The sequence below is a fragment of the Ranitomeya imitator genome, chromosome 5 (assembly GCF_032444005.1).
Source record: "Ranitomeya imitator isolate aRanImi1 chromosome 5, aRanImi1.pri, whole genome shotgun sequence".
Lineage (NCBI taxonomy): Eukaryota > Metazoa > Chordata > Amphibia > Anura > Dendrobatidae > Ranitomeya > Ranitomeya imitator.
This window is the reverse complement of record NC_091286.1, coordinates 585,314,384-585,341,383: the sequence shown is the minus strand read 5'-3', so window position 1 is coordinate 585,341,383 and position 27,000 is coordinate 585,314,384. Positions and strand designations below refer to the sequence as shown.

The 27,000-nt window shown below is 42.8% G+C and overlaps 1 protein-coding gene across 1 annotated transcript in view; it reads left to right on the top strand.

The window, feature by feature from the left end:
* The window catches only part of SLCO2A1 (solute carrier organic anion transporter family member 2A1), a 77,385-nt gene extending 61,687 nt beyond the window's left edge, over positions 1-15,698 (top strand). Inside the window, exons 9-14 of the mRNA XM_069727923.1 lie at positions 221-407; positions 9,249-9,378; positions 11,269-11,441; positions 11,521-11,585; positions 12,916-13,039; positions 14,144-15,698. Coding sequence (XP_069584024.1) covers positions 221-407; positions 9,249-9,378; positions 11,269-11,441; positions 11,521-11,585; positions 12,916-13,039; positions 14,144-14,264 — 800 coding nt within the window. The 3' untranslated portion in view covers positions 14,265-15,698. The remainder of the gene's footprint in view (positions 1-220; positions 408-9,248; positions 9,379-11,268; positions 11,442-11,520; positions 11,586-12,915; positions 13,040-14,143) is intronic.
* The last annotated feature ends 11,302 nt before the right edge of the window (positions 15,699-27,000 follow it).

Sequence of the window (27,000 nt, the reverse complement as noted above, 5' to 3'; positions counted from 1 at the left end):
CGTGGTTTCCACAAGTAGAAACAGAACCAATGGAAGCAACTCTGTAGCCCGTGCACTGATTGTGACTGGCGTATCGGCACATAGAGAGCGGTGATGGAGATGTCACTGCAGCATGGATACCCGTCACTCCATGTCTATCTGTGGGATATACCTATATATAATGTATGCTTTATTTCAAGTGACCCATTATAAATTCAGCCTATACGTCTTGTGTACACAGGTGCTGTAAATCTGCCAGCTGCGGCTCTAGGAATGCTAATAGGAGGAATCATAATGAAGAAATGTTGTTTTTCTGCCAAGACTATTCCTCGCTTTGCCCTGACTGTCCTGATCACTTCGGTCCTGCTCTGCGTACCTCTGTTCTTCATGGGCTGCTCAACACAGAAGCTGGGATCCTATAGCGGCAGGTACTGGAGCCTACTACAATCACATGGGACATTTATTGGCCATGTCACTTAAAGGGGTTTTCCAGGAATCAGCTGCAGCCACATTCAAAAATGGTACAAATGCCCATGGTCTTGTGATTCGAGGGGGTCCTAGGTCCTACTAGTGTGACCCCTAGTGATGAGAAAAAGAAAAAAACAAAAACGTTCTATGATTGAAGAAATGAATATAGTCTAAGTGGTGAGACCAACCCTGAGAGGTTTACCAGATGACTTTCAATATTTGGGATCTAGTCAGGGAAACCCTTCTTGTTACAACAGTTACTTCTGACACTTCCCAAATACGACCGCATATATATATATACTAGCTGAAGAGCCCGGCGTTGCCTGGGCATAGTAAATATCTGTGGTTAGTTATAGCACCTCAATTCTCTTATTTACCCATCACGCCTCTCATTTTCCCAATCACTAGTGTTGAGCATTCCGATACCGCAAGTATCGGGTATCGGCCGATACTTGCGGTATCGGAATTCCGATACCGAGATCCGATATTTTTGTGATATCGGGTATCGGTATCGGAAGTGTAAAATAAAGAATTAAAATAAAAAATATTGTTATATTCACCTCTCCGGCGGCCCCTGGACATCAGCGGGAGGATCCGGCGTCCGGCACGGCTTCTTTCTTCAAAATGCGCGCCTTCAGGACCTGTGGAATGACGTCCCGGCTTCTGATTGGTCGCGTGCCGCCCATGTGACCGCCACGCGACCAATCAGAAGCCGCGACGTCATTCCTCAGCTAAAGTCCTAGAATGAGCGCCTTCTAGGACCTGAGGAATGACGTCGCGGCTTCTGATTGGTCGCGTGGCGGTCACATGGGCGGCACGCGACCAATCAGAAGCCGGGACGTCATTCCACAGGTCCTGAAGGCGCGCATTTTGAAGAAAGAAGCCGTGCCGGACGCCGGATCCTCCCGCTGATGTCCAGGGGCCGCCGGAGAGGTGAATATAACAATATTTTTTATTTTAATTCTTTATTTTACACTTTAATATGGATCCCAGGGCCTGAAGGAGAGTTTCCTCTCCTTCAGACCCTGGGATCCATGAGGATACATTCCGATACTTGATGTCCCATTGACTTGTATTGGTATCGGATATCGGTATCGGCGATATCCGATATTTTTCGGGTATCGGCCGATACTATCCGATACCGATACTTTCAAGTATCGGACGGTATCGCTCAACACTACCAATCACATCTTTCATTTTCCCCCTCACATCTCTCATTTTCTCCCTCACACCTCTCATTTTCTCCCTCACTCCTCTCATTCCCCCCTAATACTTGTCATTTCAACCTCACATCTGTCATTTTCTAATCACTCCACTATTTTTCCTCACTCCTCTCATTTTGCACTCACACCTTTTCATTTTCACCTCACACCTCTCATTTTCACCTCATCACCTCAGTATATACATGTTTGTCATCTCACTTATATATAGTATACATCTGTATGTCATCTCCTGTATATAGTATATACCTGTATGTCATCTCCCCTGTATATAGTATATACTTGCTGTGTGTCATCTCCCCTATATATAGTATATACCTGAATGTCATCTCCTTCTATATATAGTATATACCTGTATGTGATCTCCTCCTGTATATAGTATATACCTGTGTGTCATCTCCCCTGTATATAGTATATATCTGAGTGTCATCTCCTCCTGCATATAGTATATACCTGCATGTCATCTTCTATATATAGCATATACCTGTATGTCATCTCCTCCTGTATATAGTATATACGTGTGTCATCTCCCCTGTATATAGTATATATCTGAGTGTCATCTCCTCCTGCATATAGTATATACCTGCATGTCATCTTCTATATATAGCATATACCTGTATGTCATCTCCTCCTGTATATAGTATATACCTGTATGTCATCTCCTCCTGTATATATATGTACCTATATGTCATCTCCTCCTCTATATAGTATATACCTGTGTGTCATCTCTCCTGTATATAGTATATATCTGTGTGTCATCTCCCCTGTATATAGTATATACCTGTGTGTCATCTCCTCCTGTATTAGACCTCGTTCACACGTTATTTGCTCAGTATTTTTACCTCAGTATTTGTAAGCTAAATTGGCAGCCTGATAAATCCCCAGCCAACAGGAAGCCCTCCCCCTGGCAGTATATATTAGCTCACACATACACATAATAGACAGGTCATGTGACTGACAGCTGCCGTATTTCCTATATGGTGCAATTGTTGTAGTTTGTCTGCTTATTAATCAGATTTTTATTTTTGAAGGATAATACCAGACTTGTGTGTGTTTTAGGGCGAGTTTCGTTTGTCAAGTTGTGTGTGTTGAGTTGCGTGTGGCGACATGCATGTAGCGACTTTTGTGAGATGAGTTTTGTGTAGCAACATGCGTGTAGCAACTTTTTGTGTGTCGAGTTGCATGTGACAGGTTAGTGTAGCAAGTTGTGTGCAGCAAGTTTTGCGCATGGCGAGTTTTGCGCGTTGCGAGTATTATGTGTGGTGCCTTTTGAGTATGTGCAAATTTTGTGTGAGGCAACTTTTGCATGTGTTACAACTTTTGTGCATGTGGCAATTTTTCCGCGTGTGCAAGTTTTGCGTGTGGCGAGTTTTTCATGAGGAGAATTTTGCACTTGTGGCGAGTTTTGCAAGAGCCTAGTTTTTGCATGTGGCGAGTTCTGCGCGTGGCGAGTTTTGAGTGGCGACTTTTGTGTTTTGACTTTTATGTGGCGAGGTTGGTGTATTTGTGGTGAAATGTGTGCTGAGGGTAATATGTGTTCAAGCACGTGGTAGTGTGTGGCGCATTTTGTGTGTGTTCATATCCCCGTGTGTGGTGAGTATCCCATGTCGAGGCCCCACCTTAGCAACTGTACGGTATATACTCTTTGGCGCCATCGCTCTCATTCTTTAAGTCCCCCTTGTTCACATCTGGCAGCTGTCAATTTGCCTCCTACACTTTTTCTTTCATTTTTTCCCATTATGTAGATAGGGGCAAAATTGTTTGGTGAATTGGAAAGCGCGGGGTTAAAATTTCACCTCACAACATAGCCTATGACGCTCTCAGGGTCCAGACGTGTGACTGTGCAAAATTTTGTTGCTGTAGCTGCGACGCTTCCAACACTTTTCCTTTCACTTTTTCCCCATTATGTAGATTGGGGCAAAATTGTTTGGTGAATTGGAACGCGCGGGGTTAAAATTTCACCTCACAACGAAGCCTATGACGCTCTCAGGGTCCCGACGTGTGACTGTGCAAAATTTTGTTTCTGTAGCTGCGACGCCTCCAACACTTTTCCTTTCACTTTTTTCCCCATTATGTAGATAGGGGCAAAATTGTTTGGTGAATTGGAAAGCGCGGGGTTAATATTTCACCTTACAACATAGCCTATGACGCTCTCGGGGTCCAGATGTGTGACTGTGCAAAATTTTGTTGCTGTAGCTGCGACGCTTCCAACACTTTTCCCTTCACTTTTTTCCCCATTATGTAGATAGGGGCAAAATTGTTTGGTGAATTGGAACGCGCGGGGTTAAAATTTCGCCTCACAATATAGCCTATGACGCTCTCGGGGTCCAGACGTGTGACTGTGCAAAATTTTGTGGCTGTAGCTGCGACGCCTCCAACACTTTTCCTTTCACTTTTTCCCTATTATGTAGATAGGGGCAAAATTGGTGAATTGGAACGTGCGGGGTTAAAATTTCACCTCACAACGAAGCCTATGACGCTCTCGGGGTCCAGACGTGTGACTGTGCAAAATTTTGTTGCTGTAGCTGCGACGCTTCCAACACTTTTCCTTTCACTTTTTTCCCCATTATGTAGATAGGGGCAAAATTGTTTGGTGAATTGGAATGCGCGGGGTTAAAATTTCACCTCACAATATAGCCTATGACGCTCTCGGGGTCCAGACGTGTGACTGTGCAAAATTTTGTGGCTGTAGCTGCGACGCCTCCAACACTTTTCCTTTCACTTTTTCCCCATTATGTAGATAGGGGCAAAATTGTTTGATGAATTGGAACGCGCGGGGTTAAAATTTCACCTCACAACGTAGCCTATGACGCTCTCAGAGTCCAGACGTGTGACTGTCCAAAATTTTGTTTCTGTAGCTGCGACGCCTCCAACACTTTTCCTTTAACTTTTTTCCCCATTATGTAGATAGGGGCAAAATTGTTTGGTGAATTGGAAAGCGCGGGGTTAATATTTCACCTCACATCATAGCCTATGACGCTCTCAGGGTCCAGACGTGTGACTGTGCAAAATTTTGTTGCTGTAGCTGCAACGCTTCCAACACTTTTCCTTTCACTTTTTTCCCCATTATGTAGATAGGGGCAAAATTGTTTGGTGAATTGGAACGCGCGGGGTTAAAATTTCGCCTCACAACATAGCCTATGACGCTCTCGGGGTCCAGACGTGTGACTGTGCAAAATTTTGTTGCTGTAGCTGCGACGGTGCAGATGCCAATCCCGGACATACACACATACACACACACACACACACATTCAGCTTTATATAGTAGATATATAGAGAGAGAGAGATTGACCTAAAATGGGTACATAATTGAATCAATGAAATTCTATGAGATTTTATGGCTACACGTATCAGAGCACCAGATGAAGCCTAGTTAGCCGCAAAACACCTGTAGCCTAGTCTATGCGTGTCTTCCCTCTGTATTCCCATATTACCTTGGAACAAAAAAAGGACACAATAATGCACCAGTGGTGCCACTTGTTTTCCTTCTATTTTCGTACCCCTGTGTATTACAGTTATTGTGCGGCTACTTTAAAGAAGCACTGCCATTAGCGTCTTACAGTTTAAGGCTAGTTTCACATTTGCGTTTAAAAACGCAGCGTTTAAAACGCATCCGCAGGTGGTGAAAAAAACGCATGTAAACGCGTACAAACGCTGCGTTTTTTAGACGCATGCGTTTTCGCATGCGGTTAAAAAAAGCAGCGTTTTACGCGTTTACATGCGTTTTTTCCTGCGTTTGCATTTTTGAAACGCATGATGAGACATTTCACAAGAGAAAAATCAAGATCCAGACACCGCCAATGGGACTACAGACAGTGTGTGACATGACTCTGTGGACCAAAATATGGAAAATTTGTAGCTCTCAAAATGTGGTAACGCAAAAAATAACGTCTTTAGTGTGTGACAGCTGCCAATCATAAAAATCAACTAGAAAACCCACTATAAATAGAAATGGCTAGGGTTAGGGTTAGGATCCCTAGGGTTAGGGTTTGGGTTTGGATCCCTTTATCACCTTGATGGTGGGGGGTGGCTTATCAGTGTCTAGACTTGTTTTTCTCTATTGAAACGCATGCGTTCAAAAACGCAACCAAACGCATGTGCTTAAAAACGCATGCGTTTACATAGACAGCAAAAAGTTTTTTTGCCGCAAAAAAACGCATGTGGTTTTTTTGCGGCAAAAAAACGCCTCTAGAAATTACTACATGTTGCATTTCCGCAACAAAACACAAGCATAGAAACGACGCATGCGTCATCAAACGCGGCCAAACGCGTACAAACAAAACGCATGCGTTTTTAATGTTAAATATAGGAAAAAACCCCGCATGCTTTCATATGCATTAAAACGCAGCGGCAAAAAACGCAAATGTGAAACCAGCCTAAGATTGTGTAAATGTAGACTGTATACTTTTCTCATGTTCGCAACTCAACATAGAATTGTCAGATGCCATAGCCCAAATCCATCCTTGGCACCTCCTCCAAGCCGGAGTATCCAGCCCCTTTACCTCTACATCATCCACCCCATGCTGTCTGGTGCTTTACCATAAAGCTGAAGCCCAGAAGAAGTTCAGATCAATGGCAATAGAACAAGGTGTGGATTACAAGATGGTCTCGATTCTCTGCAGGAGGTGCTGGGCCAACCCATGGAAGCAGTCAGCATAAAGTGTAGGACAAAGATAAAGTCACTTATCTCAGGAATCTGATGTTTGATCAGTTTTGAACATATTTGATGATGGACTATTTATAAGGATTTTCCCAAGGAATATTTTTTTTGGGTGCTTTTAGAATGGATCAGCTCCAAATAAAACCCTGAAAAATTTCTCAAAATCACCTGAAAAACTCTTTCTAGTAACTTCTATTGAAAAACAACTTGCTGGTCATACATTAAAGGGAATCTGTCACCTCAAATTGGCGGGATATGTAAATGCCTTTTTTCCAATGCGATGGGCGGCGTTTCGTCTTCATTTCTCCACCCCATCCGTCCCTGTTGTCCGCAATATGTTCGAGAATTAGAGCACTTGTCCTCCATAGTTCATGCGTGCGCAATGCAATCTTCACTCGCGCACGCGCAGTATGCTTTACCCAACTGCGGGCAAAGCCGAAAAGCATTACTATTCATGTGCCCGTGCACTATGTCCCAGAACACAGCAAAATACTTCCGGGACATAATGCGTGGACGCATGCACAGTAATGCTTTTTGGCTTTGCCCGCAGTTGGGTAAAGCATACTGCGCGTGCGCGAGCGAAGATTGCATTGCGGACGAGCGAACTATGGAGGACAAGTGCTCTAATTCTCAGACATATTGCGGACAACAGGGACGGATGGGGTAGAGAAATGAAGACAAAATGCTACCCATCGGACCGGAAAAAAAGGCATTTACATATTCCACCAATTTGAGGTGACAGATTCCCTTAAAGTCTTTTGATCATTTTTTTTATTAGCTTCAGGCTTCCATAAAGAATAAGGCTGCCGTCACACTGGCAGTATTTGGTCAGTATTTTACATCAGTATTTGTAAGCCAAATCCAGGAGTGGGTGATAAATACAGAAGTGGTGACATGTTTCTATTATACTTTTCCTCTAATTGTTCCACTCCTGGTTTTGGCTTACAAATACTGATGTCAAATACTGACCAAATACTGCTAGTGTGACAGCAGCCTAAGAGTTTAAAAGTAGTGACCTGCCCATTCTTCGGGTGTTTCCTGCTATGAAGCCACTCCAAACTTTACAGTAGAAGCCACAGGGAAATGGAGAAAATTGCCTGGGTGTTACTTTATGTGTTTAATAAGCACTTCTTGCTATTCTTTGCTTATTGGCAATAAAAAAAATGCAATAAAAATGCCCAAAAAGTGGTATAAAATATTTTCAGAAAATGAGTAAGAAATACATTAGTAAATATCAGGAAATGTCAACAAAAAACCACCAAGAATTCGTCAGCATTTCTTGAACCGGTTTCCATTTTTCTCCGACTGAAAAAACCTTGTGTAAATATACTTTTAGAGAATAAACCTAGGTTATTTCGTGTGAACTAGTATTTGACAGAATAAGCTAATAAGTTGATATCTGTAGATACTTGTCTCCTATCTAAACACTATAAATGATATTTATGGGTTGAATTCTTCAACAGCTCAATATTTGTTCAAATGCAACACGCCTCAGAATATTTGGCAGTGCCACAATCTATCATACTTAAAATTAATTATAATAAAATTGTATTCCCTTCCATGTTTTTTTAACCTAAGAACATACTTAAGAGGTTGTCCAACCCAGTGCAGATTTTGACATATACAGAAGCATGTGGAATCCTAGCAGCGTGTAAAATTGAGAGAAATGGATGAGAATCTAGACGACACATGACAAGTCACATATACAGCATACTGTGTGCACAATTCAAGGCAATATATTTTTAATGAATCATTTTATTTCTGAACAACTCCTGTGCTATCGGTCAATCCAAAGACTAATAAACCTGAATATTTAAGAAAGTGTAAATCTCCCATTTAAGAAAGGTCTCAGACTTTGTCCCCCACCACTAGTGGAAGAAAGAGTCTCCTAAAAACCTGCAGTAAGTTTGGGAGTAGATTTTGATTCCATCTTCAACCCCCAAAAGGTTCAACTGGCTCATCTTTAATAATACTAGCCCACAGCAGTACCCCACCTCCACCTTGGTTGCGTTTGAGAGGAAGTGAAGGTCTCTACCTGTTTCTGAGCCAGCGATGGGCCCATCCATCTGGTCTGTCCAGAGTCACTCTCATCTCATCAGTCCATAAAACCTTTGAAAAATCTGTCTTCAGTTGTTTCTGGGCCCAATCTTAACGTTTCACCTTCTGTGTCCAGTTCAGTAGTGGTCTAGTTTCACCCTCTTTATCTTGGCCACGTCTCTGAGCACCGAACAGCTTCTGGCCTCCAGGGAGGTTGCCATCTTGGAATATGACGGCACTGGAGAGTAATGGCTTCCTGGTGACTTCACCTTTGATTCTTCTTCAACCTTTGGCAGTTAACATCTGTCTTTTTTCACAACCCATTTTTTGCTACCCAGTTGGCTATTTGCAACAAAACTTTTGATGGTTCTGTTAATACGGTCCAATATCTTGGCTGCTTCCCTCAATAAGACTTGTAACATTTTTTTACTAATCAGGGTCAGTTAAATCTCTTTTTTTGGCCCATTTTGCCAGAGGAACGTTAGCTGTCTAATAATTCTACACACCTTGATAAAGGGTGTTGTATCCTCAGGCCTCACCCTCGTCATTACACAAATACACATCACCTGATCTGCTTCATCCAATAAGCAATGAAGTTTATACAGTGTAGAGTTGGAAAATCTGCATAAAATGATTTGGTTAAAATATAATTTTGCACACAGTGTATGCAGTCAGGTGACGACCGCTGCAATCAAAGCCAAATAACAGTGTTTTTAATTTGCTCACTGTTCCGATATGGCAATCTGGACTACTTGTCAAAAAATTTGGACTGGGATGAATACCCCGTGATGAGTACACAGACGTCAGTCACCCACTTTTTGTAAATTAGTCTTGAATGTTACTTTCATGAGTTTGTTCAACCAAAAAATTGTGATATTTTTCAGTACAAATATGACCTGCATTCAGCAGTGTGCTTGCCCAGAGCACGCTTTTCACCCAGTGTGTGGGGCTAACGGAGTGGAATACCTGTCGCCCTGCCATGCCGGATGTAGTACGTTTAATACTTATTCATCGGTGAGTAAACCATACAACACTGATTATATTCCTGTAAGTTTTTAAGTATTATATTTACTACTATGCCAAAATTATTGGATTAGGGCCAACTTATAGGAAGGGAAAAATGGCCAAATACTCTGGGGTCTCAACCACCGGGCACCCGGTCTCGACCTCTCTTTTGTGGATTTGATGCATAAATGCCCCACCTGTCTGCATTTTATTCTAGAAATAAACAGTGATTAACCCCTTACCGACATTGGGTGTAATAGTACGCCGATTTCAGACTCCCCCTTTTTGATCGCGGGTCACCGATAGGTCGGTAAGACAACCAGAGGTCTGAAGCAGGCCTCTATGGTTGTCATTGCCAGATTGTTATGAGCACTTTTTTTTTTTTACCAAACTTTCCTTTTTTTTTCACCACTTAAAAAAGAACCTACACATGTTTGTTGTCTATTAACTCATAATGACCTGGAGAATCATAATGGCAGGTCAGTTTTAGCATTTAGTGAACATGCTAAAAAAAAACAACTGTTAAAAGGCACCTTTTCTTTTTTGCAATTTCATCGCACTTAGATTTTTTTTTTCCCGTTTTCTATTACATAATATGTTAAAACTTATGATGTCTTTCAAAAGTCCTGCAAAAAACAAGCCCCCACATGGCCATATTGACTGAAAAATAATAAAGTTATGGCTCTGGGATGAAGGGGAGCAAAAAAAAAAAATGAAAACGCAAAAATGGAAAAACCTCTGGTCGCGGAGGTGTTAAAACAGTGCACAATAAACCTCATATACAAAATACAACATTTTGCCCCAACCTGCAAATTTGCCTGTGTTCTTGTGTTTTCAATGAGTGTAGGGGAGTGACTTATCTCCCCCGAGAACAAAAGGATTGGGCATTTCAATTAAATATGCTCCATCCTTCTTACTCATTTATCTGTCTGTCATGGAATGTCAGGTGTCTGATAAAGGGTCTTTTTATGAAAACTGCACTAACAAAACAGTAAGTGATCCCGTCACTACTTTTTCCTGCCGCCGGATTCGTAAACCGTCTGACAAATTCCCTTTACTAATTTGTGGTTTTATAACAAATGCATGGGCTGTCCATCTACGTGGGAGTTTAAATCTTAAGATACCGTCACATTTAGCGACGCTGCGGCGATCTAGACAACGATCCCGATCACTGCAGCGTCGCTGTATGGTCGCTGGAGAGCTGTCACACAGACAGCTCTCCAGCGACCAATGATGCCGAAGTCCCCGGGTAACCAGGGTAAACATCGGGTTACTAAGCGCAGGGCCGCGCTTAGTAACCCGATGTTTACCCTGGTTACCAGTGCTAATGTAAAAAAAAACAAACACTACATACTTACATTCCGGTGTCTGTCCCCCGGCGCTCTGCTTCCTGCACTGACTGTGAGCGCCGGCTGGCCATAAAGCACAGCGGTGACGTCACCGGAGCTGACAGTGCAGGGAAGCAGAACTCCGAGGGACGCGACAGACACCGGAATGAAGGGTTTTTTTTACATTTACACTGGTAACCAGGGTAAACATCGGGTTACTAAGCGCGGCCCTGCGCTTAGTAACCCGATGTTTACCCTGGTTACCAGTGAAGACATCGCTGAATCGGTGTCACACACGCCGATTCAGCGATGTCTTCGGGAGATCCAGCGACGAAAGAAAGTTCTGGACTTTCTGCTCCGACCAACGATGTCACAGCAGGATCCAGATCGCTGCTGCCTGTCAATCACAACGATATCGCTATCCAGGACGCTGCAACGTCACGGATCGCTAGCGATATCGTTGTGAAGTTGGTCAGTGTGAAGGTACCTTTACTCTGTGTCATGCTTTGGCTTCTAAAGAAATGTTAATCTGTTCCTGGTCATCACAAGGCTGCCTTCTTTATTAATCCAGGTATATACAAACTGCTCGTGCATCAGTGATGGCAGTGATACTGGGGGAACAGCACAGTCAGGCTCCTGCCCCGTGAGCTGTGCCCATCTCCTGCTTCCTGTGATGTTCCTCCTCTCATTTGCTGGACTTATTGCCTGTCTGTCCCATAATCCTCTATATATGATGGTCTTAAGGTATGTAGGAAAGATAGAGGACAAAATGGATGTTCATGAAAACGTACAACCCATTTAATTCCATTGTCCTTTTTTTTAGGGTCGTACCGCAGGAGGAGAAATCATTCGCAATCGGAATTCAGTTTCTACTCATGAGACTTTTAGGTGAGTTATGGTGAAAAAGGAGCAAAGAAATGCTCAGTCTTCCTTCATTGAACCTTTTTAAAAACTTTGTCTCATTATCCAATCTCCTGGAATACACTGCTCCTTGGAGTCCCCACTTCCTGTTTGACAGAGGGAGGGGAAGAGGATTTGTGCTCCTTGTGGGTTGGCAGCAGGGGCACTCAATCCTCTCCAAAATGGATGTTCCCCAGCACCAAAGGAAAGTAGATAAAACTGAGCCTTTAAGTTAAGCTAAGTTTGAACTACTTTCCATGGGGCTGGAGAACATCCCATTTTGGACCATTGAGAGCTATTTGACCTGAAGCCAGACCACTATATACTCTGTGCACCACACCCAGACCACGAACTGTCCACCCTGGAGGTCTCCTTATCTCTATAGCACTGCAATTTGGCCAGCTTCAGAAACCTGTGATTGCAAGCCCTATAGCAAAGGACTTGCAAGTTCATGCCTTGCCTAGGAAGCCATAAACCGCAGATGTTGTCGGTAACTTTGGCAACAAGCTCTAATCTGTAAAATTAAAAAGCCCTCTATTCCTGAGGGCAGAGGGGATTTTTTTTATAAAAGGTAAACTGAAAAAATGCTTAGTTTTGCAAGCACTTTGCAATTTTACCAACCTATGGTGGTATAAAAACTCCTTTAAATAGGTCATCATTTCCAGATTTTACTTTGACATGCACAGTTAGATAATCAATAGTGATGAGCGAATATACTCGTTACTCGAGATTTCTCGAGCACGCTCGGGGGTCCTCTGAGTATTTTTTAGTGCTCTGAGATTTCGTTTTTCTTGCCGCAGCTGAATGATTTACATCTGTTAGCCAGCATAAGTACATGTGGGGATTCCCTAGCAACCAGACAACCCCCACATGTACTTATGCTGGTTAACAGATGTAAATCATTCAGCTGCGGCAAGAAAAACTAAATCTCCGAGCAATAACAAAATACTCAGAGGACCCCCGAGCATGCTCGAGAAATCTCGAGTAACGAGTATATTTGCTCATCACTAATAATCAACAATTAATGGCAAACAACCAACCTCTAAAAATCAAACTAGAAGATAAAATAGGTTGGCGGAACCAGAGCCTTCCTAATTTCCTCCTACTTGCCAACATCACTCCTTGTCTATGAATCTGAAGACGTGCCAGCGATTCCAGAACCTGTTCAGTACTCTGGTCAGCGGCCATGAGCAACCAATCAAAATTTTGAAAGCAATCGGGCGGACGTCATCCATCCATAACTATAGTCAAAACTGACTTCAAATAATCTGATGTCACGTCTGACTTCACCTCTTTGTATTTATTTGTTATTTCTCAGCATGGCTCCCAGCCCCAGCCATTTTTGGACTGGTCATTGATTCTACCTGCATGCAGTGGTCTACATCTTCCAGTCTGAAAAGAGGAGCATGTCGATATTATGACAATGACCTTCTAAGGAACAGGTACTATAATGACTTAGTATACAATGCTCATTAGCTTGGCCATAAAGCACGGAGGTCCTGATTCTGAACACAACCAGAAGACTTTAGACTCCTTGTGCTTAACTCAAAAAACCTTGTCACAATTGTTACACCTTGTGAGCATATTTAAGGCTCAGTATGATGATATATAAAAAATTATACAATTACTTTAAGTGCTCACGATGTTATAGGGTTCATCCAGGTCTACAATAATAATGACCTGCCATTGGGGTAGGTCATCAATATCAGATCGGTGGCGGTTCTAGAACCTGCAATCAGCTGTTTCCAGTATCGGTAGAGGCTGGATGTAAACACTGTACAGAGAAGAACCTCACAGCTCCATCCACTGTGTAGTGGCCGCTCCTGGGTACTGCAGATCAGTTCCTTTAAACATAATAAGAGCTGATCTGCAGTACTTAGTAGCGGCCACTAAACAGTGTATGGAGCTGTGGTGTTCTGCACGATACATTGTTTACACCCAAATACTGCCAAAGCTGATTGTTTGGAGTGCAGGGTGTTGGACCCCCACTGATCTGATATTGATGAATTTTCCTGTGGATATGTCATCAATATAAATTTACTGGAAAAACCCTTTAAAGAGGACCAGTCACCACTTCTGCCATACCTGCTTTGTTAAATATTTGTGTTCCCCATCAAACAATACTAGAACATCTTTTCTCATAATTGTGTAGGTTATGAATAAATAGTCAAAGAGGTGTGTCCATAAACAGTATGGTACATGCTGATTGGACAATGTAAAGACACCCTTCCCTACTGGTAACACCCAGCTGTGCATATTTCTATACATTCTTGTAGGAATAGGTTAAGTAGCTCCAGAATTATTATTTCATTAGGACTACAAGTATTTACTAAACTTAATATGCCAGGAGTGGCCGCCATGCCATGTAGAAATATCACGTTCATAGGCAATGTATTATATCTCATCCAAATACATTTTTAGGGATTGTCCCATGAAAGCTAAGGTGCCCTATTGGCAACGTAGCGTCTGCATGCCTCCTAGTGGAAAGCATGTACCATGAATGTAAAGATATGGGTTAGGATGAGCTAATAATCCTCTCTCCGTAGGTATCTTGGTCTTCAGATGGGATACAAAGGCTTGGGATTACTGCTGCTCAGCTGCATTGCCTGGAAAGTAAAGAAGAGCAGAGAATATGATTTACAAGAGAAGGATTCTGGCGTGGCATAGCTTCTCCCCTCCGTGGCTCAGGCTGCTGGACTAAAGCCTTTTCCTTAAAACTGTACTCCTCAGGGGCCGGACTGTGCCAGAGCCCCTCCTAGAAATACAAGGCTGAGGTTATGATCAGCTGAGCTGGACATGTTCCCAATTACAAGGAGAGGACAATCCAGCGTTTACCTGGAAAATAAGACAAAAGTCTCCTTTCCGCAGCTCAGCGTACATGATATGACGAGAAGAGCGCACAGACGTACAACTGACATTGTACTTGTAGTCACAAATATGTATATATAATCCATCCATCCTGATCTAGTGTATGTGAATGGGAGCAATTGCGGTGCAGGAGGTGGAATAATTGTATTCATTCCGTCATTGCCACACAGTTTTTCTACAATTCATGAGCATTCGAAGTGGAAACCTGGAAGGATCGGTCTGATCTAAGGCTCTTATACATCTCAGCAAAACTGCAGCCAGACTTCAGTGATCAAACTAGAAAATAAGGAGAAAAGCTGGGCTGTAACCAAAGCTGAGTGCGGAAGGCCAAGAGCCGGGGAATTATGAAAGACAGATGTGAGGCTCGTATTCAGGATTCTGTCTGCCAGAAAAGTGAAAGGTTTTTCCGTAATCACAATCTCGGAGACGGCAGGAAGGAGTCTTGTGCTGCTGTGGAGAATGTGCAACCTACCGGCTGAACGTTATGGCGCAGAGAGAGAGAGCGGAGCAGATTGATAGATACATTTATAGGCTGGATCTAGTATAATTTGTAATTTACTGATTAAAAGCCCTTCAGTGTCTAGGCTTAAGAGTCCAGTGGGCGGTACTAATAATTGATTGCTATCATTTCTGTATGCATTCTCATCCAGGCCAGCTTTCAGTTATTGACGGACTCCACCCATTGGACTACTCTCCAATAAATCTATAGATCATTCTGCTTAGCTTCTCCCTCTCTATGATATTCGGCTGGCAGGCTGAAAAGGTTTTCTTTTCTTTTGTAATAAAGAAGAGTAAATTCTAACGAAAAAGCAATTTACCATCTGAATTCTTAAAAGGTAAAAATATATTTATTATAATGATAGAATCAGAGAAAACTACAAATCAAAAACAAAACACGTGGGGCCTTTTTCATCATTGTATTTGTCTAATTTTTGATATTTTTCACCTGTTTTTCATTTGTGCCATTTTAAAGTCTATTTTACATGTGATTTCTTATATATATTTTTTTTTATTGCCATCATGGGACAAGTTTAGGGTTTTTAAAATGTATTTGCTTAATTCATCATTTGCGTCTTTTTGAAAAGTTGTACAGTTTATTACAAACGTCCTTCCTGCTGGAGTAATTTGACATACAGTTAGAATTTTAGCACATATTTCATGTCATTTTAATGCTTCACGTGGTTAAAAAGTCACAACATAATTTAAAGACAAAATTAAAGATGATTTTTATCATTCTGTGCAAAATTCATGAACTGTGTGTGCTACTTTCACTAGTCTTTCACTAGGGGGACTTGTCAGGGAGTCACAAAAACATTGAACTTTAGGAAGGCAAAGTTTGAACAGCTTAGAGATGCCCTTAATCTGGTAGACTGGGACAATATCCTCAGAAATGAGAATACAGATAATAAATGGGAAATGTTTAAGAACATCCTAAATAGGCAGTGTAAGTGGTTTATACCTTGTGGGAATAAAAGGACTAGAAATAGGAAAAACCCAATGTGGCTAAACAAAGAAGTAAGACAGGCAATTAACAGTAAAAAGAAAGCATTTGCACTACTAAAGCAGGATGGCACCATTGAAGCTCTAAAAAACTATAGGGAGAAAAATACTTTATCTAAAAAACTAATTAAAGCTGCCAAAAAGGAAACAGAGAAGCACATTGCTAAGGAGAGTAAAACTAATCCCAAACTGTTCTTCAACTATATCAATAGTAAAAGAATAAAAACTGAAAATGTAGGCCCCTTAAAAAATAGTGAGGAAAGAATGGTTGTAGATGACGAGGAAAAAGCTAACATATTAAACACCTTCTTCTCCACGGTATTCACGGTGGAAAATGAAATGCTAGGTGAAATCCCAAGAAACAATGAAAACCCTATATTAAGAGTCACCAATCTAACCCAAGAAGAGGTGCGAAACCGGCTAAATAAGATTAAAATAGATAAATCTCCGGGTCCGGATGGCATACACCCACGAGTACTAAGAGAACTAAGTAATGTAATAGATAAACCATTATTTCTTATTTTTAGTGACTCTATAGCGACAGGGTCTGTTCCGCAGGACTGGCGCATAGCAAATGTGGTGCCAATATTCAAAAAGGGCTCTAAAAGTGAACCTGGAAATTATAGGCCAGTAAGTCTAACCTCTATTGTTGGTAAAATATTTGAAGGGTTTCTGAGGGATGTTATTCTGGATTATCTCAATGAGAATAACTGTTTAACTCCATATCAGCATGGGTTTATGAGAAATCGCTCCTGTCAAACCAATCTAATCAGTTTTTATGAAGAGGTAAGCTATAGACTGGACCACGGTGAGTCATTGGACGTGGTATATCTCGATTTTTCCAAAGCGTTTGATACCATGCCGCACAAGAGGTTGGTACACAAAATGAGAATGCTTGGTCTGGGGGAAAATGTGTGTAAATGGGTTAGTAACTGGCTTAGTGATAGAAAGCAGAGGGTGGTTATAAATGGTATAGTCTCTAACTGGGTCGCTGTGACCAGTGGGGTACCGCAGGGGTCAGTATTGGGACCTGTTCTCTTCAACATATTCATTAATGATCTGGTAGAAGGTTTACACAGTAAAATATCGATATTTGCAGATGATACAAAACTATGTAAAGCAGTTAATACAAGAGAAGATAGTATTCTGCTACAGATGGATCTGGATAAGTTGGAAACTTGGGCTGAAAGGTGGCAGATGAGGTTTAACAATGATAAATGTAAGGTTATACACATGGGAAGAGGGAATCAATATCACCATTACACACTGAACGGGAAACCACTGGGTAAATCTGACAGGGAGAAGGACTTGGGGATCCTAGTTAATGATAAACTTACCTGGAGCAGCCAGTGCCAGGCAGCAGCTGCCAAGGCAAACAGGATCATGGGGTGCATTAAAAGAGGTCTGGATACACATGATGAGAGCATTATACTGCCTCTGTACAAATCCCTAGTTAGACCGCACATGGAGTACTGTGTCCAGTTTTGGGCACCGGTGCTCAGGAAGGATATAATGGAACTAGAGAGAGTACAAAGGAGGGCAACAAAATTAATAAAGGGGATGGGAGAACTACAATACCCAGATAGATTAGCGAAATTAGGATTATTTAGTCTAGAAAAAAGACGACTGAGGGGCGATCTAATAACCATGTATAAGTATATAAGGGGACAATACAAATATCTCGCTGAGGATCTGTTTATACCAAGGAAGGTGACGGGCACAAGGGGGCATTCTTTGCGTCTGGAGGAGAGAAGGTTTTTCCACCAACATAGAAGAGGATTCTTTACTGTTAGGGCAGTGAGAATCTGGAATTGCTTGCCTGAGGAGGTGGTGATGGCGAACTCAGTCGAGGGGTTCAAGAGAGGCCTGGATGTCTTCCTGGAGCAGAACAATATTGTATCATACAATTATTAGGTTCTGTAGAAGGACGTAGATCTGGGGATTTATTATGATGGAATATAGGCTGAACTGGATGGACAAATGTCTTTTTTCGGCCTTACTAACTATGTTACTATGTTACTATGTTACTTTGATCAATTTGTGGCAAAAAAAACCTTTGCTCATAGCACACAATAAAAAACAAAAAGTAATTTAAAAAAATCGTAACTGATGAATCAGGCCTGTGGTTTGCAAGTGTCATATAATAGAAACGTACAAAATATTGTGCTTTTCTGCTTATTTCTACATTACCACCCGTAATTTGTGCATAAGCCGTTGTCACCCTGCCCTATAGCGGTGCTATCATTAGCGCGCATGTTTCACTGTGTGGCCTTTGGCCGCTATGAATGATCCATTAAAACTAAACATGTATGATAGATTACCGACAGGCAAATATAATATGTGTAATATATGTCATATTATTCCCTATGTCAGTGCACGTCACATTGTGCAAATGGATGAACTTGCAGGTTGGGTCATTGTGACGTAAGAAGAACTCAACAGTCTGCGGTCAGGGCTCATAGTCCATAGGAGACCTAAAGTGTGAGGCTGTGAGATATCACTTTTAAAGGGAATCTGTCACCCCCAATCTGAAAATTCAGCTAATTACCATAAACATCTATACAGAGGACCCATAAGGCCGGGGTCACTTAATTTCTCCATCTTCTCCATTGTCTCTGTTAGCGTAAATCGCACGGCACTGAGATGACATATGAGTGCAGTCCGATGTTTTACACGTACCCATAGACTTAAACAGGTGCGCCTGATCCAATTATCGGAGGCTCTCGCTGCGGTCCACAATTTTGTTTCTCATGCCAAATTGGTATGTGCAAAAAAAAAACGCAGATCTGAACTGTCCCATAGTATAAGACTGGGCCAAAATGTGACAAAACGTTAAACAGCACTCATCCGATGTATACGCTCATGAGAGTGAGCCCTAAAAACATACTGGTAAAATAGATTTTAGAGGTGTAGTTGCAGAAAAAAAATCACTTTGAATCACCAGGTGTGACTCTGATCTCCAGCTCCTGCTTGTCTTTGCTGCTCACTACACATGGTGGTGCAGAGAGCAGCATCAGAGAGGAGCCAGAGATAAGAGCATGCCCATATCCACACTGAAGGTGTGCTGCTTGGCTCCTCAAGTGGTAGTGCCCAAGCGCAGGAACAGGTTTTAGTGACCCCTTGCTGTGAGGTAAGAAGCAATGTCAATCAAGCTGAGAGACAGTGGCCATGCCAAGGGTGTACCGAGCTATTGGCGACACCAAGGGTGTACCGAGCTATTGGCCACACCAAGGGTGTACCGAGCTATTGGCCACACCAAGGGTGTACCGAGCTATTGGCCACAACAAGGGTGTACCGAGCTATTGGCCACACCAAGGGTGTACCGAGCTATTGGCCACACCAAGGGTGTACCGAGGTATTGGCCATGCCAAGGGTGCACCGAGCTATTGGACATGCCAAGAGTGCACCAAGCTATTGGCCATGCCAAGGGTGCACCGAGCTATTGGCCATGCCAAGGGTGCACTGAGCTATTGGCCATGCCAAGGGTGCACCAAGCTATTGGCCATGCCAAGTGTGTACCAAGCTATTGGCCATGCCAAGGGTGCACCGAGCTAATGGCCATGCCAAGGGTGCACCAAGCTATTGGCCATGCCAAGGGTGCACCGAGCTATTGGCCATGCCAAGGGTGCACCGAGCTAATGGCCACTCCATGAGTGCACCGAGCTATTGGCCATGCCTAGAGTGCACCGGGCTATTGGCCATGCCAAGGGTGCACCAAGCTAATGGCCACTCCAAGGGTACACCGAGCTATTGGCCATGGCAAGGGTGCACCAAGCTAATGGCCACTCCAAGGGTGCACCGGGCTATTGACCATGACAAGGGTGCACCGATCTATTGGCCATGGCAAGGGTGCACCAAGCTAATGGCCATGACAAGGGTGGACCAAGCTAATGGCCATGACAAGGGTGCACCAAGCTAATGGCCATGACAAGGGTGCACCAAGCTAATGGCCCTGACAAGGATGCACCAAGCTATTGGCCATGCCAAGGGTGCATTGGAGCACTCTTATTTGCATATGGAGTAAAAGTGAATTCTTCTTCAACTAAACTGTATGTTACTGGTGTGGCTTTATAGTGGCAAAGTCGCCTATGTAAGTATTTAATTAGCTGAATTTGGAGTTTGGAGGTGACACACTCCATTTAAAAATCTATTCTGAACATTTGTGAAGCATCACGCTCCACACATCTGCAATAAATACCCATCATACGAACACCCAGCAGTGCCACATTATCTGCAATAGGTAATGTAAAATACACTAAAAAGTGATCCAAAGGGTTGAACTGATGCCTCTCACCATTCCAACAGAATATTTGCAGCCTGCGCCCTTGTGACTCTCCAAGATCAAGAGCGAGTTCAGGATAAAACTCCCCTCCAGCCCACCCAGCATGCCAATCCAGCTCCACCACATTGCTCCGTCAGGGCTTCAGTTGTGCTTGTACCAAAAGAAATCACAAAAAGGAATTAAATGGGGGAAATCCTGAAACAGGAGATTTCCCCCTTTATTGTGTAGAACATGCAGGATGTGGTTTTTGCTCACATCAGGATAACATTTTACAGAACCGTCCATTTCAGCTGCGTCAGAAACAGGTTACAAGTTTCCTACCTCGGGATTATTGCTACAGCGTGTATATATAAGAGCGAAAAAAAAGGGTGAAGGCATTCCGTGCGTGCAGAGATGTCATTGTAAATACTGTGTACCAGGGCGTGTGTAGAATATGGACCCCTTGGGGCGATACAAAGCCCATGTTTTAGCTCGGGTAAATATTACTGTCATTCTGTTCTGCTTTCACTTATAACCGAATACTGGTAAACTGTTAATATATTTGTATGTAAATTATATATAAACCTTTATATGTATTTACAAAGTCTCCTGCCTGTTTTTTTATAGATTGGGGGGTTGTCAATAATACAAAGCATAATGCAATAGAAAAACACAGTGGCCCACCTAGGGAGTGACTGAAAAATGAAGATACAATAGAGGACACACTGGTGCACTAACAGAATTAGAGATTTGCAGCTGCAGGTGAAAGGAACAATGAATGTGGTTGCAATAATAAAGAATAAAGATCACCGCGCTGCAATGCAGATATGTGAGCCTACGAAGTACCTGGGGTGCATATATAGTAACCGAGGGACTTGTCTAGGCTTGAAAGGATGCTGGTGTGCTGCACCGATGGCTGGATAATGGACGCGCAGAGAGGCCAAGCTGTGGGGGGCGTCCTCCCATGGTGGCGAGAAAGAAGGTGAGCCCAAGCAATTCACTGTCTTATATAATATATAGTAGTTTAATTTCATTGCATCTTTATTATTATCCCTATCCATCTTGGGCCAAATCACACACAGCACAATAAAGTCTTTTTCCATAATGAACCTTTATTATAAACTCCAGCCCCTTCTAACATGTGCTGCTTCCAGGTTCCAACACGCTTGCTGACGAATCACATTAGCAGATCATTAGCCAGCAGCTGCACCAGTTTGCCGAGACTCACTATATATGGACGGTCTTTAGACAGCAGCCGAAACCCTGATGAAGAAAGACCGCTGTCCTTCGAAACACGTTGGTCGACTGCTGTCCTCTCCACGAACCCGTCCTTGCCATACGTGATGTCACATTCCCTCGGCAACCGGCAAACTTGCTTCACTGCGGCGGCGCTTCCGGCCAGAGCCCGCTGCTATTTTCTGACCTGGTACACGTGCACCTTCTTTCTCCGGATCCCGAGCTTGCGAGAGTCACCACCACGGGTGGACGCTCCCCACATCTTGGCCTCTCTGCGCGTCCATTATCCAGCCATCGGTGCAGCACACAAGCATCCTTTCAAGCCTAGCCAAGTCCCTCGGTTACTATATATGCCCCCCAGGTACTTCGTAGGCTCACATATCTGCATTGCAGCGCAGTGATCTTTATTCTTTATTAAAGAATAATAGACCCCCACATGACAGTATAGCGTGCCGAGCTCTCCTGGCATATATACCCTGAAAACCATGTAGGACATTATTTTCTCTTCCTCACACGTTAACATTCTTCACAATTTATGCTGCCACACACACTATCTGTAGGCAGCACTCACACATTGCACTTTTACTGCGTTCTGGCTGATGCAATCTACTACATTGTGTTATATGGTAGCAGGCATTTAAGGCAATTTCTGTATTTGGGAATCACAAATTTTTCAAACTTGCCATGATCAGTGAAGTTCGAAAAATTTTGGACAAATTCATTTCATATCACATCAATTTGATCATTTCTATTTATTATCTATCCTATGAATGAGATTGGTTGGGGTCCAAACTCCCAAACCCCCACCTATCAGCTGATACCTAATTCGGAAGTGGATCTATGCCAGGGGTGGGCAATTAAATTTTCACAAGGGGCCACATGAGAGACCACGATTGCTGTAGAGGGCTGAACCAATAGGCTAACATTAATACTGTTCAATATTAATATTAATATATTACATTTTATTATTATTCTATATTATTAATAATTGTATCACTGAATATTGAGCAGAATTAAATACAGTGCCTTGCGAAAGTATTTGGCCCCCTGGAACTTTTCATCCTTTTCCCACATATCATGCTTCAAACATAAAGATACCAAATGTAAATTTTGGGTGAAGAATCAACAACAAGTGGAACACAATTGAGGAGTTGAACGAAATTTAAAATTTTTGTGGAAATTCAAAAACTGAAAAGTGGGGTGTGCAATATTATTCGGCCCCTTTAATTTCAGTGTAGCAAACTCACTCCAGAAGTACATTGTGGATCTCTGAATGATCCAATGTTGTCATAAATGCCTAATGATGATAAATAGAATCCACCTGTGTGTAATCAAGTCTCCGTATAAATGCACCTGCTCTGTGATACTCTCAGGGTTCTGTTTGAAGCTCAGAGAGCATCATGAAGGCCAAGGAACACAACAGGCAGGTTCGTGATACTGTTGTGGAGAAGTTTAAAGCCGGATTGGGATACAAAATAATTTCCAAAACTTTAAACATCCCAAGGAGCACTGTGCAAGCGATCATATTGAAATGGAAGGAGTATCATACACCTGCAAATCTATCAAGACCCGGCCGTCCCTCTAAACTTTCATCTCAAACAAGGAGAAGACTGACCAGAGATGGAGCCAAGAGGCCCATGATCATTCTGGATGAACTGCAGAAATCTACAGCTGAGGTGGGACAGTCTGTCCATAGGACAACAATCAGTCATACACTGCACAAATCTAGCCTTTATGGAAGAGTGGCAAGAAGAAAGCAATTTCTCAAAGATATCCATAAAAAGTGTTGTTTAAAGAAGCGACCTGGGAGACAAACCAAACATGTGGAAGAAGGTGCTCTGGTCAGATGAAACCAAAATCAAACTTTTTGGCAACAATGCCAAACGATATGTTTGGCATAAAGGCAACACAGCTCATCACCCTGAACACACCATCCCCACTGTCAAACATGGTGGTGGCAGCATCATGGTTTGGGCCTGGTTTTCTTCAGCAGGGACAGAGAAGATGGTTAAAATTGATGGGAAGATGGATGGAGCCAAATACAGGACGATTCTTGAAGAAAACCTGTTGGAGTCTGCAAAAGACCTGAGACTGGGACGGAGATTTGTCTTCCAACGAGACAATGATCCCAAACATAAAGCAAAATCTACAAAGGAATGGTTCACAAATAAACGTATCCAGGTGTTAGAATGGCCAATTCAAAGTCCAGACCTCAATCCAATCGAGAATCTGTTGGAAGAGCTGAAAACTACTGTTCACAAACGATCTCCATCAAACCTCAAGCTCAAGCTCAAGCTGTTTGCCAAGGAAAAATGGGCAAGAATTTCAGTCTCTCGATGTACAAAACTGATAGAGACATACCCCAAGCGACTTGCAGCTGTAATCGCAGCAAAAGGTGGTGCAACAAAGTATTAAGTTAAAGGGGCTGAATAATATTGCACGCCCTCTTTTCAGTTTTTAAATTTCCACCGCCCCAAAACATGCAGCCTCAGGGACTTGAATATATTATCTGAGCACGCGCAAGATACTACGATAACACTTGAGCACGCTCGGATAACACTTTATCCGAGCATGTTCACATATCACTATCCTAGACACATTTCGACTAGACATGTCCGGCCTAGCTCAATTAATTTTCATTGACCGCATGTATGCAAATAGCTGGCACCAGAGAATCCTAACAGCATGCAGTATGCACTGTGAGAATTCAGAAGTCTGCAGTCAGAAAGATGGACTGCAGACTCATCACAAACTTGGACAACCCCTTTAACCCCTTAGTGACAGAGCCAATTTGGTACTTAATGACCGAGCCAATTTTTACAATTCTGACCACTGTCACTTTATGAGGTTATAACTCTGGAACGCTTTAATAGATCCTGCTAATCCAGAGATTATTTTTTCGTGAGATATTGTACTTCATGTTAGTGGTAAAATTTCTTTGATATTACTTGTGATTATTTATGAAAAAAACATAAATATGGCGAAAAATTTTTAAATTTTGCAATTTTCAAACTTTGTATTTTTATACCCTTAACCCCTTTCTGCCATTAGACGTACTATTGCGTCCATGTGGGGTGGGCTTTACTTCCCAAGGACGCAATAGTACGTCATATGCGATCGGCAGCGCTCACGGGGGGAGCGCCGCCGATCGCGGCCGGGTGTCAGCTGTTTATCGCAGCTGACATCCGGCACTATGTGCCAGGAGCGGTCACGGACCGCCCCCGGCACATTAACCCCCGGCACACCGCGATCAAAGATGATCGCGATGTGCCGGCGGTACAGGGAAGCACCGCGCAGGGAGGGGGCTCCCTGCGGGCTTCCCTGAGCCCCCCGCAGCAACGCGATGTGATCGCGTTGCTGCGAGGGTCTCACCTCCCTCCCTGCTCCCTCCAGCCCCGGATCCAAGATGGCCGCGGATCCGGGTCCTGCAGGGAGGGAGGTGGCTTCACAGAGCCTGCTCAGAGCAGGCACTGTGAAGGCTGCAGCGCTGCATGTCAGATCAGTGATCTGACAGAGTGCTGTGCAAACTGTCAGATCACTGATCTGTGATGTCCCCCCCTGGGACAAAGTAAAAAAGTAAAAAAAAAAAATTTCAAATGTGTAAAAAAAAATAAAAAAAAATATTCCAAAATAATCAAAAAAAAAATAAAAATATTATTCCCATAAATACATTTCTTTATCTAAATAAAAAAAAACAAAACAATAAAAGTACACATATTTAGTATTGCCGCGTCCGTAACGGCCCGACCTATAAAACTGGCCCACTAGTTAACCCCTTCAGTAAACACCGTAAGAAAAAAAAAAAAAAACGAGGCAAAAAACAACGCTTTATTATCATACCGCTGAACAAAAAGTGGAATAACACGCGATCAAAAAGACAGATATAACTAACCATGGTACCGCTGAAAACATCATCTTGTCCCGCAAAAAACGAGCCGCCATACAGCATCATCAGCAAAAAAATAAAAAAGTTATAGTCCTGAGAATAAAGCGATGCAAAAATAATTATTTTTCCTATAAAATAGTTTTTATCGTATAAAAGCGCCAAAACATAAAAAAATGATATAAATGAGGTGTCGCTGTAATCGTACTGACCCAAAGAATAAAACTGCTTCATCAATTTTACCAAACGCGGAACGGTATAAACGCCTCCCCCAAAAGAAATTCATGAATAGCTGGTTTTTGGTCATTCTGCCTCACAAAAATCGGAATAAAAAGCGATCAAAAAATGTCACGTGCCCGAAAATGTTACCAATAAAAACATCAACTCGTCCCGCAAAAAACAAGACCTCACATGACTCTGTGGACCAAAATATAGAAAAATTATAGCTCTCAAAATGTGGTAACGCAAAAAATATTTTTTGCAATAAAAAGCGTCTTTCAGTGTGTGACGGCTGCCAATCATAAAAATCCGCTAAAAAACCCGCTATAAAAGTAAATCAAACCCCCCTTCATCACCCCCTTAGTTAGGGAAAAATTAAAAAAATTTATTTATTTCCATTTTCCCATTAGGGCTAGGGTTAGAGTTAGGGCTAGGGTTAGGGCTAGGGTTAGGGCTAGGGTTAGGGTTAGGGTTAGGGCTAGGGTTAGGGCTAGGGTTAGGGCTAGGGTTAGGGTTAGGGTTAGGGTTAGGGCTAGGGTTAGGGCTAGGGTTAGGGTTAGGGCTAGGGTTAGGGCTAGGGCTAGGGCTAGGGTTAGGGTTAGGGCTAGGGTTAGGGCTAGGGTTAGGGCTAGGGTTAGGATTAGGGTTAGGGCTAGGGTTAGGGCTAGGGCTACAGTTTGGGTTGGGGCTAAAGTTACAGTTAGGGTTTAGATTACATTTACGGTTGGGAATAGGGTTGGGATTAGGGTTAGGGGTGTGTCAGGGTTAGAGGTGTGGTTAGGGTTACTGTTGGGATTAGGGTTAGGGATGTGTTTGGATTAGGGTTTCAGTTATAATTGGGGGGTTTCCACTGTTTAGGCACATCAGGGGCTCTCCAAACGCGACATGGCGTCCGATCTCAATTCCAGCCAATTCTGCGCTGAAAAAGTAAAACAGTGCTTCTTCCCTTCCGAGCTCTCCCGTGTGCCCAAACAGGGGTTTACCCCAACATATGGGGTATCAGCGTACTCAGGACAAATAGGACAACAACTTTTGGGGTCCAATTTCTCCTGCTACCCTTGGGAAAATACAAAACTCGGGGCTAAAACATTTTTTGTGGGAAAAAAAAAGATTTTTTATTTTCACGGCTCTGCGTTATAAACTGTAGTGAAACACTTGGGGGTTCAAAGTTCTCACAACACATCTAGATTAGTTCCCTGGGGGGTCTAGTTTCCAATATGGGGTCACTTGTGGGGGGTTTCTACTGTTTAGGTACATTAGGGGTTCTGCAAACGCAATGTGACGTCTGCAGACCATTCCATCTAAGTCTGCATTCCAAATGGCGCTCCTTCCCTTCCGAGCTCTGCCATGCGCTCAAACGTTGGTTTCCCCCAACATACGGGGTATCAGCGTACTCAGGACAAATTGGACAACAACTTTTGGGGTCGAATTTCTCC